The sequence below is a fragment of the Carcharodon carcharias genome, chromosome 22 (genome assembly GCF_017639515.1).
Source record: "Carcharodon carcharias isolate sCarCar2 chromosome 22, sCarCar2.pri, whole genome shotgun sequence".
NCBI lineage: Eukaryota > Metazoa > Chordata > Chondrichthyes > Lamniformes > Lamnidae > Carcharodon > Carcharodon carcharias.
Genome location: NC_054488.1, coordinates 35,144,176 through 35,156,432, shown reverse-complemented (window position 1 = coordinate 35,156,432; position 12,257 = coordinate 35,144,176). Strand labels below are relative to the sequence as shown.

General features: G+C 37.6%; 1 protein-coding gene across 9 annotated transcripts in view; it reads right to left on the bottom strand.

The window, feature by feature from the left end:
• Positions 1–799: 799 nt before the first annotated feature.
• LOC121293617 (trinucleotide repeat-containing gene 6C protein-like) overlaps positions 800–12,257 on the bottom strand; it is a 229,758-nt gene continuing 218,300 nt past the window's right edge. For all 9 annotated transcript variants that reach the window (XM_041216744.1, XM_041216747.1, XM_041216740.1 and 6 more), the window contains 4 exons: positions 8,710–8,910; positions 7,440–7,510; positions 5,854–5,993; positions 800–4,330 (listed from right to left, as the gene is read on the bottom strand). In XM_041216744.1, the coding sequence (XP_041072678.1) occupies positions 3,970–4,330; positions 5,854–5,993; positions 7,440–7,510; positions 8,710–8,910 (773 nt within the window). In that variant the 3' untranslated portion in view covers positions 800–3,969. The remainder of the gene's footprint in view (positions 4,331–5,853; positions 5,994–7,439; positions 7,511–8,709; positions 8,911–12,257) is intronic.

Sequence of the window (12,257 nt, the reverse complement as noted above, 5' to 3'; positions counted from 1 at the left end):
ACATGCTTCTCGGACTTTTCTGCCAAATTATTTTAAATCTGAATGAACTTTTTACTTTTCCAGTATAGCACACTTATGGTCTGGACATTGTGGTAATGATAGCAAAGCCACCAGTGTTCACCATCATCACAACGAATATGCACATGCTCAGAAGAATGCAGAAATCCAGAAGTTGCTGTCAATGATTCTACACTTCTCTAGAGGGTGCAGTATTGAAGTATTCCCAGCCTGTAATCAACCATAATGAGAACTTCCATTATTCTTTATTCTTGCTGTAAAAACTCTTGAAAATGTTACACCTAGTTGAATGCTGTGTAACTGGCACCTAGTTGAATGCTGTGTAACTGGTTTTTAAACAGCATGCTAATTTCATAATTACTGCTAAACACATTCAGTGACCACCCCCCCCTCCAAAAGAAGCCAATTTTATAATAGTGGAATGACAAATTTAAAAATCTGTATTATATAAATCATCAATACGTACCTTCTCTGTTCACATCTGATTGTATCGAACATTAAAATACATTTATTTCAAGTCCAAATAGTAGAATATTATTTGGGCTAAAAACATTTCTAACCTTAAAGTGCAACTCACAAAATACATGTTGAGTCGGTACTGTACTTATACTCAGCACTGCTAAGAGTCGATAGATAAGGATGAAGCTCCCATGCAAATCAGGTAGTTATTTCCAGTTTTGTGTCTGAAAAAAACTGCTGCTGTGAAATCCAATGCTTAATTTATAGAAGTTAATAGCTAAAGTGCGTCAAGTAATAGCATATACCTTGGAGAAGAGACAAATGGAGGCATAATCTTTTATTCATTGTTGATTCAATAATACATACTGTACCAGCAAAATGAAAATGTGTTTTAACATTACAATGTGAAAACTTGATTTGGATGAATATCTGCTGCACAAAGTATGCGCACACAATGTTTGCTACAATTTTTCAATGCTTGGGCTTGTCAGTTCTGTCCCTTACTCTGGTATAAAGAAACATTGGAAAGGGAGGAGAGTCCATTAAATTAAACAAATGGATCAAACTTGTTTACTTGTGGTGGTTAATCCAAATCAAGCTTTAACTTCAAATGCATTTAAACATCCAAATGTTTCACCTGAAAAATCCTTGTTTATTTAAATGTTTGTTTCTATTTTGCATTTAATGTGGCTAATTGTGCTTCGCTATCTCAACAAAGTAAAGCTTGGACAGTTTTTTTAAAAACAAGTTCCACTTTTTAACAAAAACACAAATTCCTCTAAGTGCTGGAGGTGGCATCGACATTTGATATCTCACACCCACATTGAACACTTCCATTGGGCTCTGAAACTGTTTAAAAGTGAGCAACTTTGTTTGTCTTTCAGATTACACCAGTGCTTTGACATAACATTTCTGTATCTGAGTTTGAATCCTAGTAGATTATATACAAAAGCCTGTCATTTATACAGTACAGCAATTTAATTCTTCAATACAAGGTTAGAGGTGAGCAAACCTCTAAGATTCATTTGGCAGCCTAGGATAGTCAAATTTCACAATGTGTACTGAAACCTGAAACAAACTGCCACCATATGTTTATTTTCCAAAGAGGAGATGCAGACAAAATTCTTCATTAAGACTTCCAACAGCAACTCAGGATTAGAAGTACAATTACTCTTCAAATCTGACTACACCAATTTGGAATGCTGGTGTCACTTTGTAATTGCAAATTAAAATTATTTCATGTACTCACTGGGTTTTGTATAGGCAGCACTTGACGAGCAAGTGGGTGGATATAAATTGCCAACAAATATACACACACATTCACTGGTACCAGACCAGGTTGTCAAACTCATGGAATGGCTCACTGATTAATTTAATTAGGGAATCTCGTCAAAAGATATTAAACATACCATTATATATTTTGAAAAAAAACTTTTACAAACTTTTCTAGAATTGCTTTAAGAGGTTTGTTTCTGATGCAGTTTATTAAGTTTTCAACATTTAATGTTTCAGAGCCACTTTGACAAAGGAATATCTTTGTAGATCTGACTTCATCAGTCAGCTGAGTATATCCACTTAGTGCAATGCACCATGGCAATCTGCTTGTTTCATAGTAAACAATGAATATAGCAGGAAAGCAGCTTCACCACAATGTACTGAACCTTTTGGATCTGCTCAGTGCAAGTGGATAAAAATATCCTTCATTTCAAACAAATAATGCATTTATTGATCATGTTTAACCACTATGGGTAAACTGTAATTGATAGTTCTCAAGAAGCCCAATAAGTTCGAGAAAGCAATTTTCTGTGCATATGTTTTACAATCACATTCTATAAGGAGAAAATGTTAAAAGCCACCAACTTTTTATAAAAAAAATCTTGGATTATCAACATTTGTAATTCAAAGGCAAAAATGAAATAAACAGACTTTCACTCCCTCTTTTCCCCATTCCCCCCTAAATCTTTTAAAGTCAGGCTTTTTCTACGACTCAAGACTATTTTCAGCTTGGAATATACATAATGGCAATGAGATGTAAATACCTTCTGAGAAGAAACAAGTAAATACACTCTACTAAAACTCAGAAAAAAACAAAGTCTTGAACCCATTTGTGCATAGTTCATGATCCTCTTTAAACCAGCTTTTTTCTTGCCAACAACAGCTTGATAAAACCAATAAAAACCTATCCAAAGTTAATGCACAAGTTACCTGATCCAAGCAGGCTGGGACAAGGAGAGTTTATACAGTAACATACTTAACAGTATGTTAGTCAATTGTCTTTAACACAATCAAAAGCATTGATTTCTTTTTAAAACATAAAGCATTTCATAAAGCACTCTTCAAACATTGTTGTGTCCATTATTTGGTAAATAAGTAACTGCTACAGAATAAACAGGTATTTTCTTCTTTTCTTCAGTGCTAGAAGTTGGGTTAAAATACATGAAATGGCGTGGAGTAGCTCCCCAGAAAATTCAGGCCTTCCTGAGACATCATCCACTGTGTGCAAGAAAGTGAGCAAACATTTACGAAGGAAAAAATACACAACAATGGCCAAAAAAATACAACACTGTTCATTCCCAGAGTTCTGAAGTAGCACATCTTCATTCTGAAAATAGGTTTCGATGGAAGAGTAATTGTCCTTTTATCATCTTAATTTTCCTCTTTTTAAAGTTCTGAAAAGTTTGTAAACAGGAGGATACCAGACATAGGCACCTCCAAATCAGTCACAAAAATATCCAGTCCAAGTGCTTCCCATTGCCTGCTTGCAGGATGGGTCCACTCTATTGTGTAGCTATGGCCACAGTTCAACTAGAGCATTTTTTTTAAATTTTTTAAAATTTTATACTCTGAAAGAAAACTGGTGCAATACTCCTGTAATAATTCTCTTGCATTAGTCCACAAAAAAGCCACTAAAGGTAGGTATACACATCATCTCCAGAGCACACACTGTTTAAGAGCGTCCTTGAGTAAACATTTACACATGAATTGCTGCTGGCCCCCTTTGTAAGATTAGCTGGAGGGGCTGCAGACACTCAGTGCAAAGTTAGAAGCTAATAATTCGACTGACAAGCAAATAAAAGCATATACTGTATAAAGAAACAAAAACACACTGATTTCATACACACTCACACAGATGCACACATCTGCACCATCACACATACACACACAATAAACATTTTTTGTTTGAGCCTATTTGTGATGACAACATCTTGGAAGTGTAAATTAGACGGTTTTCACATTTCATTATTGGCCTGCTTGATTCAAGTATTTGTGTTGATATGTTTTTGGGATCAAATGAAATAATGAAAGCAAGGGTAATGTGCATACTAAACCCAGGCTCACAAAAGTAGATTTTCATGCCCCTCTCCCTCCCTCCCATTTCCCTGCCCACCCCTCCCTATCCAACCAAAAGAGGTTGTGGATCAAGGGTCAAAATGATGTCCAAAATTGAATTGTTTAGTGCTGATTGATAGCTCCACAAGATCATCGTTTTCCCTACATGGATTCTCCACTGAGAAGGTCACCAGGGAGCAAGGTGTTTATAGGCGTAGGGCTGCCAATTACTCTGGTGTCATCACTGTTAGGAGGCCCCCATAGGCTGCTGGAGTATTGAGGGACGCCACTCCATAGGAGATCATTGGCTCCTTTTCCACTCAGGCTTGTAGTATTCCAGTGAGCTAGGTCGTTGCGGACCAATCCGTGAGAGTTGGTACTTGACCCAAGTCGGCTCTGATTGGTTCCCGTGTTAGACTGCCAGCTAGAGGTCTGTGTCAGTGTTTGACCTTGTGCAAAGAAACGGTTAACTTCCTCGTCACTAGCAAACTCGGCGAGGATGGTAGTGTTTCCCAGAACGCACCTGGACAAAAGAAGGATTAAACATTAGAAATTAAGCTGAACTAAGTTTATTAACTGAAAAGCAGATTGTGACAAATGTGCACTCTAAATGGCATTATTAAAGATTTTTAATTTACTACATATATATCCAATATGCTGTTAATTAATTAATATTTGGTATCCAAAGTAAAACCTTTAAAACAAACATACCAAGAACCATTGTACCCATTATGAAGCTTGAAGTGAAATTTGGAATGGTAGCTTTGTGTGTAAACATGTGCAAGTGTGTTTCGGTTTCTTTAAAATATACTTATGTTGCTAACTTGTGACTTGCTTTCGAATGATAGTTTAAATATTGCTGTATCAAGTTAATTGATGCTTTTCTTGAGCATTGCAAATTTCAATTTAATGGTACTTGCAGATGTTAAGTTCTTCTAAATTATATTATAGGCAAGAGAAAAAACTAGTTTAAAAAGGATGAACAATGCACAAATGGGTTCAAGACTTTATTTTTCCTGATTTATTGTAAAGTTTATCTACTTGCTTCTCCTCTGAAAGTATTTAGATCTCATTGCCATTATGTATACTCCAAGCCAAAAATAGTCTTGAATTGTAGAAAATGCCTGACTTTAAAAGATTTAGGTGGGATGGGGGAAAAGAGGGAGTGAAAGTCTGTGTTTATTTCATTTTTGCCTTTGAATTACAGATGCTGATTAATCCGAGATTTTTCTTTCAAAAAGGTTGGTGGCTTTAAACATTTTCTCCTCATAGAATATTTACATGTTTGTCCTCCAAGTATCTGTAATGACACCACAGAAGCTTAAGGCACTTTTCAAATCTACTATTTTCTTAGTCTGCACATATATGTTTGCGTAAGCCAGAGCCATTTTAAAAAAATCAATACGTTCCCTTAATTTGAAGATAAAATTCATAATTGAACTCAAAAACCGTTGTTTCTTGATTAGTTCCAGGTCTGGCATCTTCATTGGGGTCAATGAATGGTGGTGGTGGAAATTCTAGATGTAGATTTCTCAGCTGTTTGGTTTGGGGGTATTTGAAATATAAGATCAGACTCGGTTTTCTGGCTCATCTAGACAGGCAGTTTACAAATCGACGAACCAACGTCCAAGGTTCAGTGATAGTTTTGTGGAAGGATTTAATAAAGGGGCTGTTTGAGGGGTAGATTGTAAATGGGCATTGCTGGAGAATGCTCAATGGAAACAGAGGGCTGAGGGGAAGTGGAGAGTTGACCACAAGCCAGGAGATGTCAATCCATGGGCTGAGAGGTTGTGTATGGTGGCCACCAGTGGATCCAGTATACCAGAGGCGAGAAAAGGCAGAGGAGATTGACAAGTAAATTCACTAAATCAATGCTGATAGTGGGCTATAGAAATAGTCTGAGAATGTATATTCTTTCTTTATCTGTGAGGAAACCATAAAAGGGCTTGCGTCAATTCAATGAACTATAACAAGGGTTCCTGACCAACAGCCAAGGAGGATTAAATTATGTTAAAATCTTAAACTAAAGTCACATAAGAAGCTTACATGTGCAGAGACTTCTGGGCCTTAGCTGCTTCTTCCTTGGAGCTGTAGCGAACCACAGCATTTCCTTGGGTCAGGTTCAGATGGAATGTGATCAATGGACCATGTTGCATGCATAAAGTCCGCAAAGTTGAACCATCGATCTATAGCAAGAGAGTGAACCATCATTACTTACAATATTTTCAATTCTTAATGCAGATAGTAAATGTCCATAATTTTACAAGCATGTTTGGCACACATTACATTTACAGAAGATAATTTACTTACCTCATACGGTAATCATCCCTTAGCAAACCTGCAACATTGTGCCAATTAATTTTAATCTTTAGCTAAACTGAAACTGACTAACTAGTAAGACTCTTAATACCTAAAAACCTACACTCTGCAGAATCAGAGCGGATGGTTGGGTAACATTGTGGTGACTAATCACATCACTTGAATAAAAACGAGTCTATGCAGAAAGCAATCTGTATTTCTTGTTCATGGGAAACAGAACACACTTAAAAATGGGAAACAAATGAATGTAGCTTAATTAAATGGCGCAACTGAAGACCTTGTCCAATGGCTACAGCAGTCTATGAAGCAGAAAAGCTCTTAATTGTGGAGGATGGGGGAAATGGAGGGGGAAGAAAAAATATGCATATTATGGGGGTTTACGGAAGCTGGGAGACCATGTGAAGCACTGTCAATACACTTCAATCTATTAGCCTATAATTTTATCAGAACTAAACTGAGCAAGCCTGAACTCCAATGCTGTATAAACAATTTTAAAGGATGAGTGATGCCATAGTGGATGCTGCATATTAATTTTGGAAGGAGCCATAAAAACCCACTGTACAACTAGATTATGATAGAAAGTGAATAAGGAGCTAGCTTTGTATTTCTTTCTTCCTTTTAGTGGTGTTGGATGAGGCATAAATATTGGCCAGACACTGGCAAGAACTCTCCTGTTCTTCAAAATACTGCCACAGGGTCATTTACATTCACCCGAAAGGACAGATGGGCTTTAGCTTAGCAGCATCTCCAACAGTGTAGCAGTCCCTCAGTAGGAGGATTAGCCTAGATTTTCTACTCTGGAGTGGGGATTGAACCCACAACTTTTTGACTCAGAAACAAGAGTGCTACCACTGAGCCACTGCCATAAGGAGTAATGGAATAAAAAAAACTCCATGACTGGAGCTGTGTGTCTTTTTAAATATTTTGTGTTCAAGTCATATTTTGATTTTTCAATGTGTGTAATACATATTACCCAAAATGGATGAGCACCTATTTATTTCCTACTAATATTGCAAAATTTCTAATTGCGAAAGCTATTAGACATAACTGAAATCTCAGCCTAACCTTTAAAAACACAAGTTGAAATAGGTTTTCTCAGTAACTTGAAAATCCGATGACAGATTATAATGCTATATTGGATATCAATTAAATTCCACATATGTAAACCCACATTTTCAATTTGGGTGGATTTAATAGAAATTTTAGGTTTACTGATGGTCCAGCTCACTTGCAAACAATGGCATGGACAAGGTTGAGGTTGCTTCCACATTACAATTAAGGCAGGCTACTGTTTTCCTCAGTCCAATCGTTACCTGGGGTGTGAGGTTTCGGAGAACCAGCCAGCTATTGTTCCTTCCAGAGCTGTCAGTACTCCAAGCAGAATCTAAAATAAGGAAAATATCATGTTATATCCTACTCATTTATGTTCTGAAACTATAATAACTTGTTTGTATTTCATGTATCAAAATAATCCTTCTTGAAGACCAAATGCCCTTTGGATTTCCTTAGCATCCAATGATCTCATGGAGCAAGGTGGCACTTCATCTTAATATGAATGTGATTCATTTTTCAATCCCTTGTTCAATAGGCTAGCAAAGTAATCAAATATGGAACTGAAGTGCATGTACGTCGCTACTGATGCTTACCAATTTAGCTGCATTGAAAATTCATAAAAGGTCTTGATCAATTCAATTTAATGTTAATATAGCATAATTAACCAATATAAAGAGAAAATGCTGGAAAAACTCAGCAGGTCTGACAGCATCTGTGGAGAGAGAAACAGAGTTAATGTTTCAAGTCCGTATGAAAAGGCTCTGAAGAGGTCAAACAGACTCGAAATGTTAACTGTTTCTCTCTCCACAGATGCTGTCGGGCCTGCTGAGTTTTTCCAGCATTTCCTTTTTTTATTTCAGGTTTCCAGTATCTGCAGTATTTTGCTTTTATCTTAGTAATAATTAACCAATATTTTTTATTCTATGATTGAGAGAAAACTAGAACTATTAAAAAAAACTGGCAGGTTTGAATAAAAAATGGCAGAATGCAAAAATAATTTAATTGTTAGCATTTGGGAAATTCAACTCCAATGTTAACTTCCTTTGCTAACAGAGTTCTTAAGGATTTCCTTTTAACAACCTCGATTTAATTTGCTAAATCAGAAAGCTTAAGTTACCCACACACAAAGCAGAGAAATTAATAAGTAAAGCAGGAAGAACTTTAAGAAAACTGGCAGGAGAAGCATAACCCTAAATTTTCCTGAGTATATACTGGTAGCAGAACAGGTTCATTACTGTCGAGTGTGTACTAGGAAAGTTACCCAAATTACATTGTAGGATTTCCAATCCATCAAATATCTGACAATACAATTAGGGAATTCTCTGGCTGTGGATTTCCATTTCTTGTTTCAAATGGTAGTGCAATTACACTTGACAGTCAATTCAGCCTAAACCAAGATATCATTTGTTATTATAAAAATTTTAGCATCCAAAAGTTTGTAAGTCACAATGCAGCAGCAATCTGAAAATTCAGATATTGGGCAAATTACAAATGTTTAAGCACAAAGCAATGCAATAAGTTACATCTTACTGGAGGAATAAGAGCTTGGCCAGCTTGAGACGAGTCCGAGTGAACTGACACCCCAGGAGGGTGATGGCTTGGTGTTTGTCAGGCCTGGTGGCGGCCTAGTGTTTTTGGATCCTAGCGGCACTTTCCACAATTCATGCGACAGTGATGGTTGAGTTTGAGCAATGGGTCCAGGTGACCAAGTGGATTTATCTGTCAGTTTAGCTGAAATACAGGAAAAATATATTCTGCTTTAGACTAAAAAGCATCAGGTTAAACAATTTCAATTTCAGGTACATCATCTCTTCAAAATATTGAGTTTTGCATTTGTAAACACTTTGCACTTATGTTAGAGCATCTTTACATTTACCCTTTGAGCACTGAAAGTCTTTTTCAATCTCAAAATATAAAGCTCCTCCAGAACTTGTACAAGCTTGGCCTACATACATCTATTTGAGAATATGAAGTGTGTTTAACCACAGAACATATTCTAATACACACTGCAGAATGTTACTATAATCCAAAGTTTTAGAAAAGCTACTGCCCATTTATTGTGGCTTTTGTTGGTGATCAATTCACAGGCTAAACTCTCAGGCTAGAACGTATCACAGAAACAATGGAAACTTCAGAATATCCATCAACAATTTATCATCTTGAGGAATGTTCTGATGTGGGAGTGCTTAAATCATATGTTGTTGCATATATCAGGAAAATTGAGTAAATTACAATTAGTGAGGCAGTTTTCAGATTTATTTGACTTTTCATTAAAAAATAGTCAATCAAAAACCTAGTAGAAGACAGGTTGGCACACAAGCCAAGACTCCATAGACAAATCAAAAACATTCACCCAGCCTATGACAAGAGCCCCTTGGAAAAGGGAATGTATACATACATACATCCATCCATCCAAGTTGTTCCCGTGTATGGGTTCTGTCTTAACAGAATTAACTCAGGTCACTCAAATCCAAATAGTTCAAAATACACATTTTCATACATAATTGACTGAAGAAGAATGGATTTTTTGCTGCACAATTTCTCCTAGCAAACCTTGGAGGAAAGCCAGTAAACTACAAGACATTTCATGTGCATATATAGACTAGGACTCTTTAAAAAAAAACCATATTCACTGGTTTCACCGAGCATTCTGAAAACCGCACAAGGCAATGACTGACAGTGGAAACTTGGTAACTGTATCCACTGAGCAGAGCTACTCAAAACTACATCCGAAAGCACAATGGAGCAGATTTAACATCGATTTTACACAATCAGGTACCCAGCAGGAAGCCTCATTGTTCACAAGTGCACATCAGGGACTCTCACGTACATTCTTGAGGGTGGAAAATTGTAGACAGCATGGAGCCAAATCTCAAATAATTACTCCTGTGGTTGAAGCAACCAACCAAGTACACAATTTCATAACTTTCCCTTTAAAATATAGCAACAATTTTAATGCCTTCCTTTCACAAACCAACAATTTGCTCTTCTGTGTTCCACACAACTTATTTCTCTGATGGAAAGTTCCACAAATTTTGAGCCATGAGCCCCAAAATCTAATTTAGTGTAATTCCAGAAGAATTTAGTCTCACGAGTTTTTCAATCTGAAAAAATGAAAATGCTTTCATTTTTTTTGCCTGGAGGCTCTTCCACATCTCTACAGTGAGAATATGCATGCATTTGAAAGAATGACAGCATATGCAAACTAAAGGGAGTGCATGTTTAAGAGAATGAGGGCACAAGAGAGCAACAGTTCACATGCAAGAGCATTCAAGAAGCACAAGATGGGAGGATTAGAGTTTGAGAAGAGAACGAGAGAGAGAGCCCAAGCCTGTAAGAAGACAACAGCAAGCATATAAGGGGGGAATGCATGATCTTAAACATCCATTGAGGAATATGAGGTTGTAAGGAAGTGGTAAATGCAAGTGGGGAGCAAAGCACTAAGAAAGAGAAAAGGAAGAAGGGCCGCAGTGTATTCATTTTCCAATAGCAACTGCTTTTTTGTTTTGTGCAACAGTGGAAGGATTTGTTAATTGTTAAACTTCAGACAAAATAAAATTCAGCCAAAATGCCACCTGGAACTCTGTAGCCATTTTCCATATGGGGCTCAGCTAGCATAAAAATTCAGGTAAAAAAAAACACCTATTAATTCCTTAAGCACCTTTTCCCTATAAAGTATGTCTGTTTACCTCATATACTTATGACACAGATCACAGAGTCAAAATGACGAGACTTGGTATTTGTAGTGTAGTGTAATATCACTGGACTAGAAATCTAACAGTCAAGGCTAACGCTCCGGGGCCATGGGCCCCAAATCCCACTGTGGCAGCTGGCGGAATTTAAATTCAGTTAATAAATCTGGAATATAAAGCCAGTCTCAGCAATGGTGACCATGAAACTATCATTGATTGCTGGAAAAATCCATCTGGTTCACTAATATCCTTCTGCTTCCTTACCTGGTCTGGCCTCCATGTGATTCCAGACGCATAGCAATGTGGTTCACTCTTAACTGCCCTCTGAAATGGCCTGGCAAGCCATTCAGTTTAAGGGCAATTGAGAATGGTTAACAAATGCTGGCCTTGCCAGTGACACTACATCCCATGAAAGAATAAAAAAAAATTCAGAGGAAAAACTAAAGTGATCCTCTGAGGCTGGAGTGGCTGAAGAGGTGAGCTGGAGCAGTATAGTCCTTCACTCATGGGTACAGTACCAAAAGAAGTTCAACAACTTCATGAAGACAGGTAGGATGAATGACATGCATCTCCCCTGACAGGTTCCAAATCCCAGTGGACATCAGCCATGAGCATTCAGCAGATGAGCAAGAGAAGGAACAGCTTGCCTCCGGCTCTGAATTTACAGGGGTGCATCAAGTAAAAGTAATAGAAAAAGGAAAAGAAAGACCTTACTGTTTCAATGGGGAAAACACTTGGGTGTTTATTAGTGTGTTAATGTGTCAAAATTATTTTAGTTGCTTATGAGCTGTAAGTTTAATTTCAAGTCTCCATTGGCCAGCCTTATCCATTGTTGACACTTACTTGCCAGACATCAGCCATGAGGTATGATGTAAACGGTATAACAGGAGTCGAAAGTGAGCAGTGGGAGTCAGTGAAATGGAAGGATTATTGATTATCAGAAAGCTCTCTTGGGAGAGAAGAGAAAATCAGTGGGTTCAACATTGGCGATCCACATGGCTGAATAGCCTCAGGTTAACTGAACCTTGCATGTATTAAGTCACCGGGACATCTCAGACAGCTGGTGTGCAGCTGCAGGAACCCTGGGTCACACCAGTTTCCACCTCCTGCAGAGTGATCATCATCTTCCTCCTCTTGCAACTTCAGTCCTCTCTGCTGAATCAATATTGTGCAGGGCACAGCACACCACTATCATTCGGAATATCCTTGTCGGAGTACACAGAAAGGCCACCCCAAATATGTCCAGGCACCTGAATCGCATCTTCAGCAGCCCAATGGCTTGCTCAATGACTGCTTATGTGTTAATGTGACTTCTGCTATACCTTTCCTGAGCATCAATGGTTGGGATCCTCAGCCAATTCTTCGAGAGTATCCCTAATCTCCATG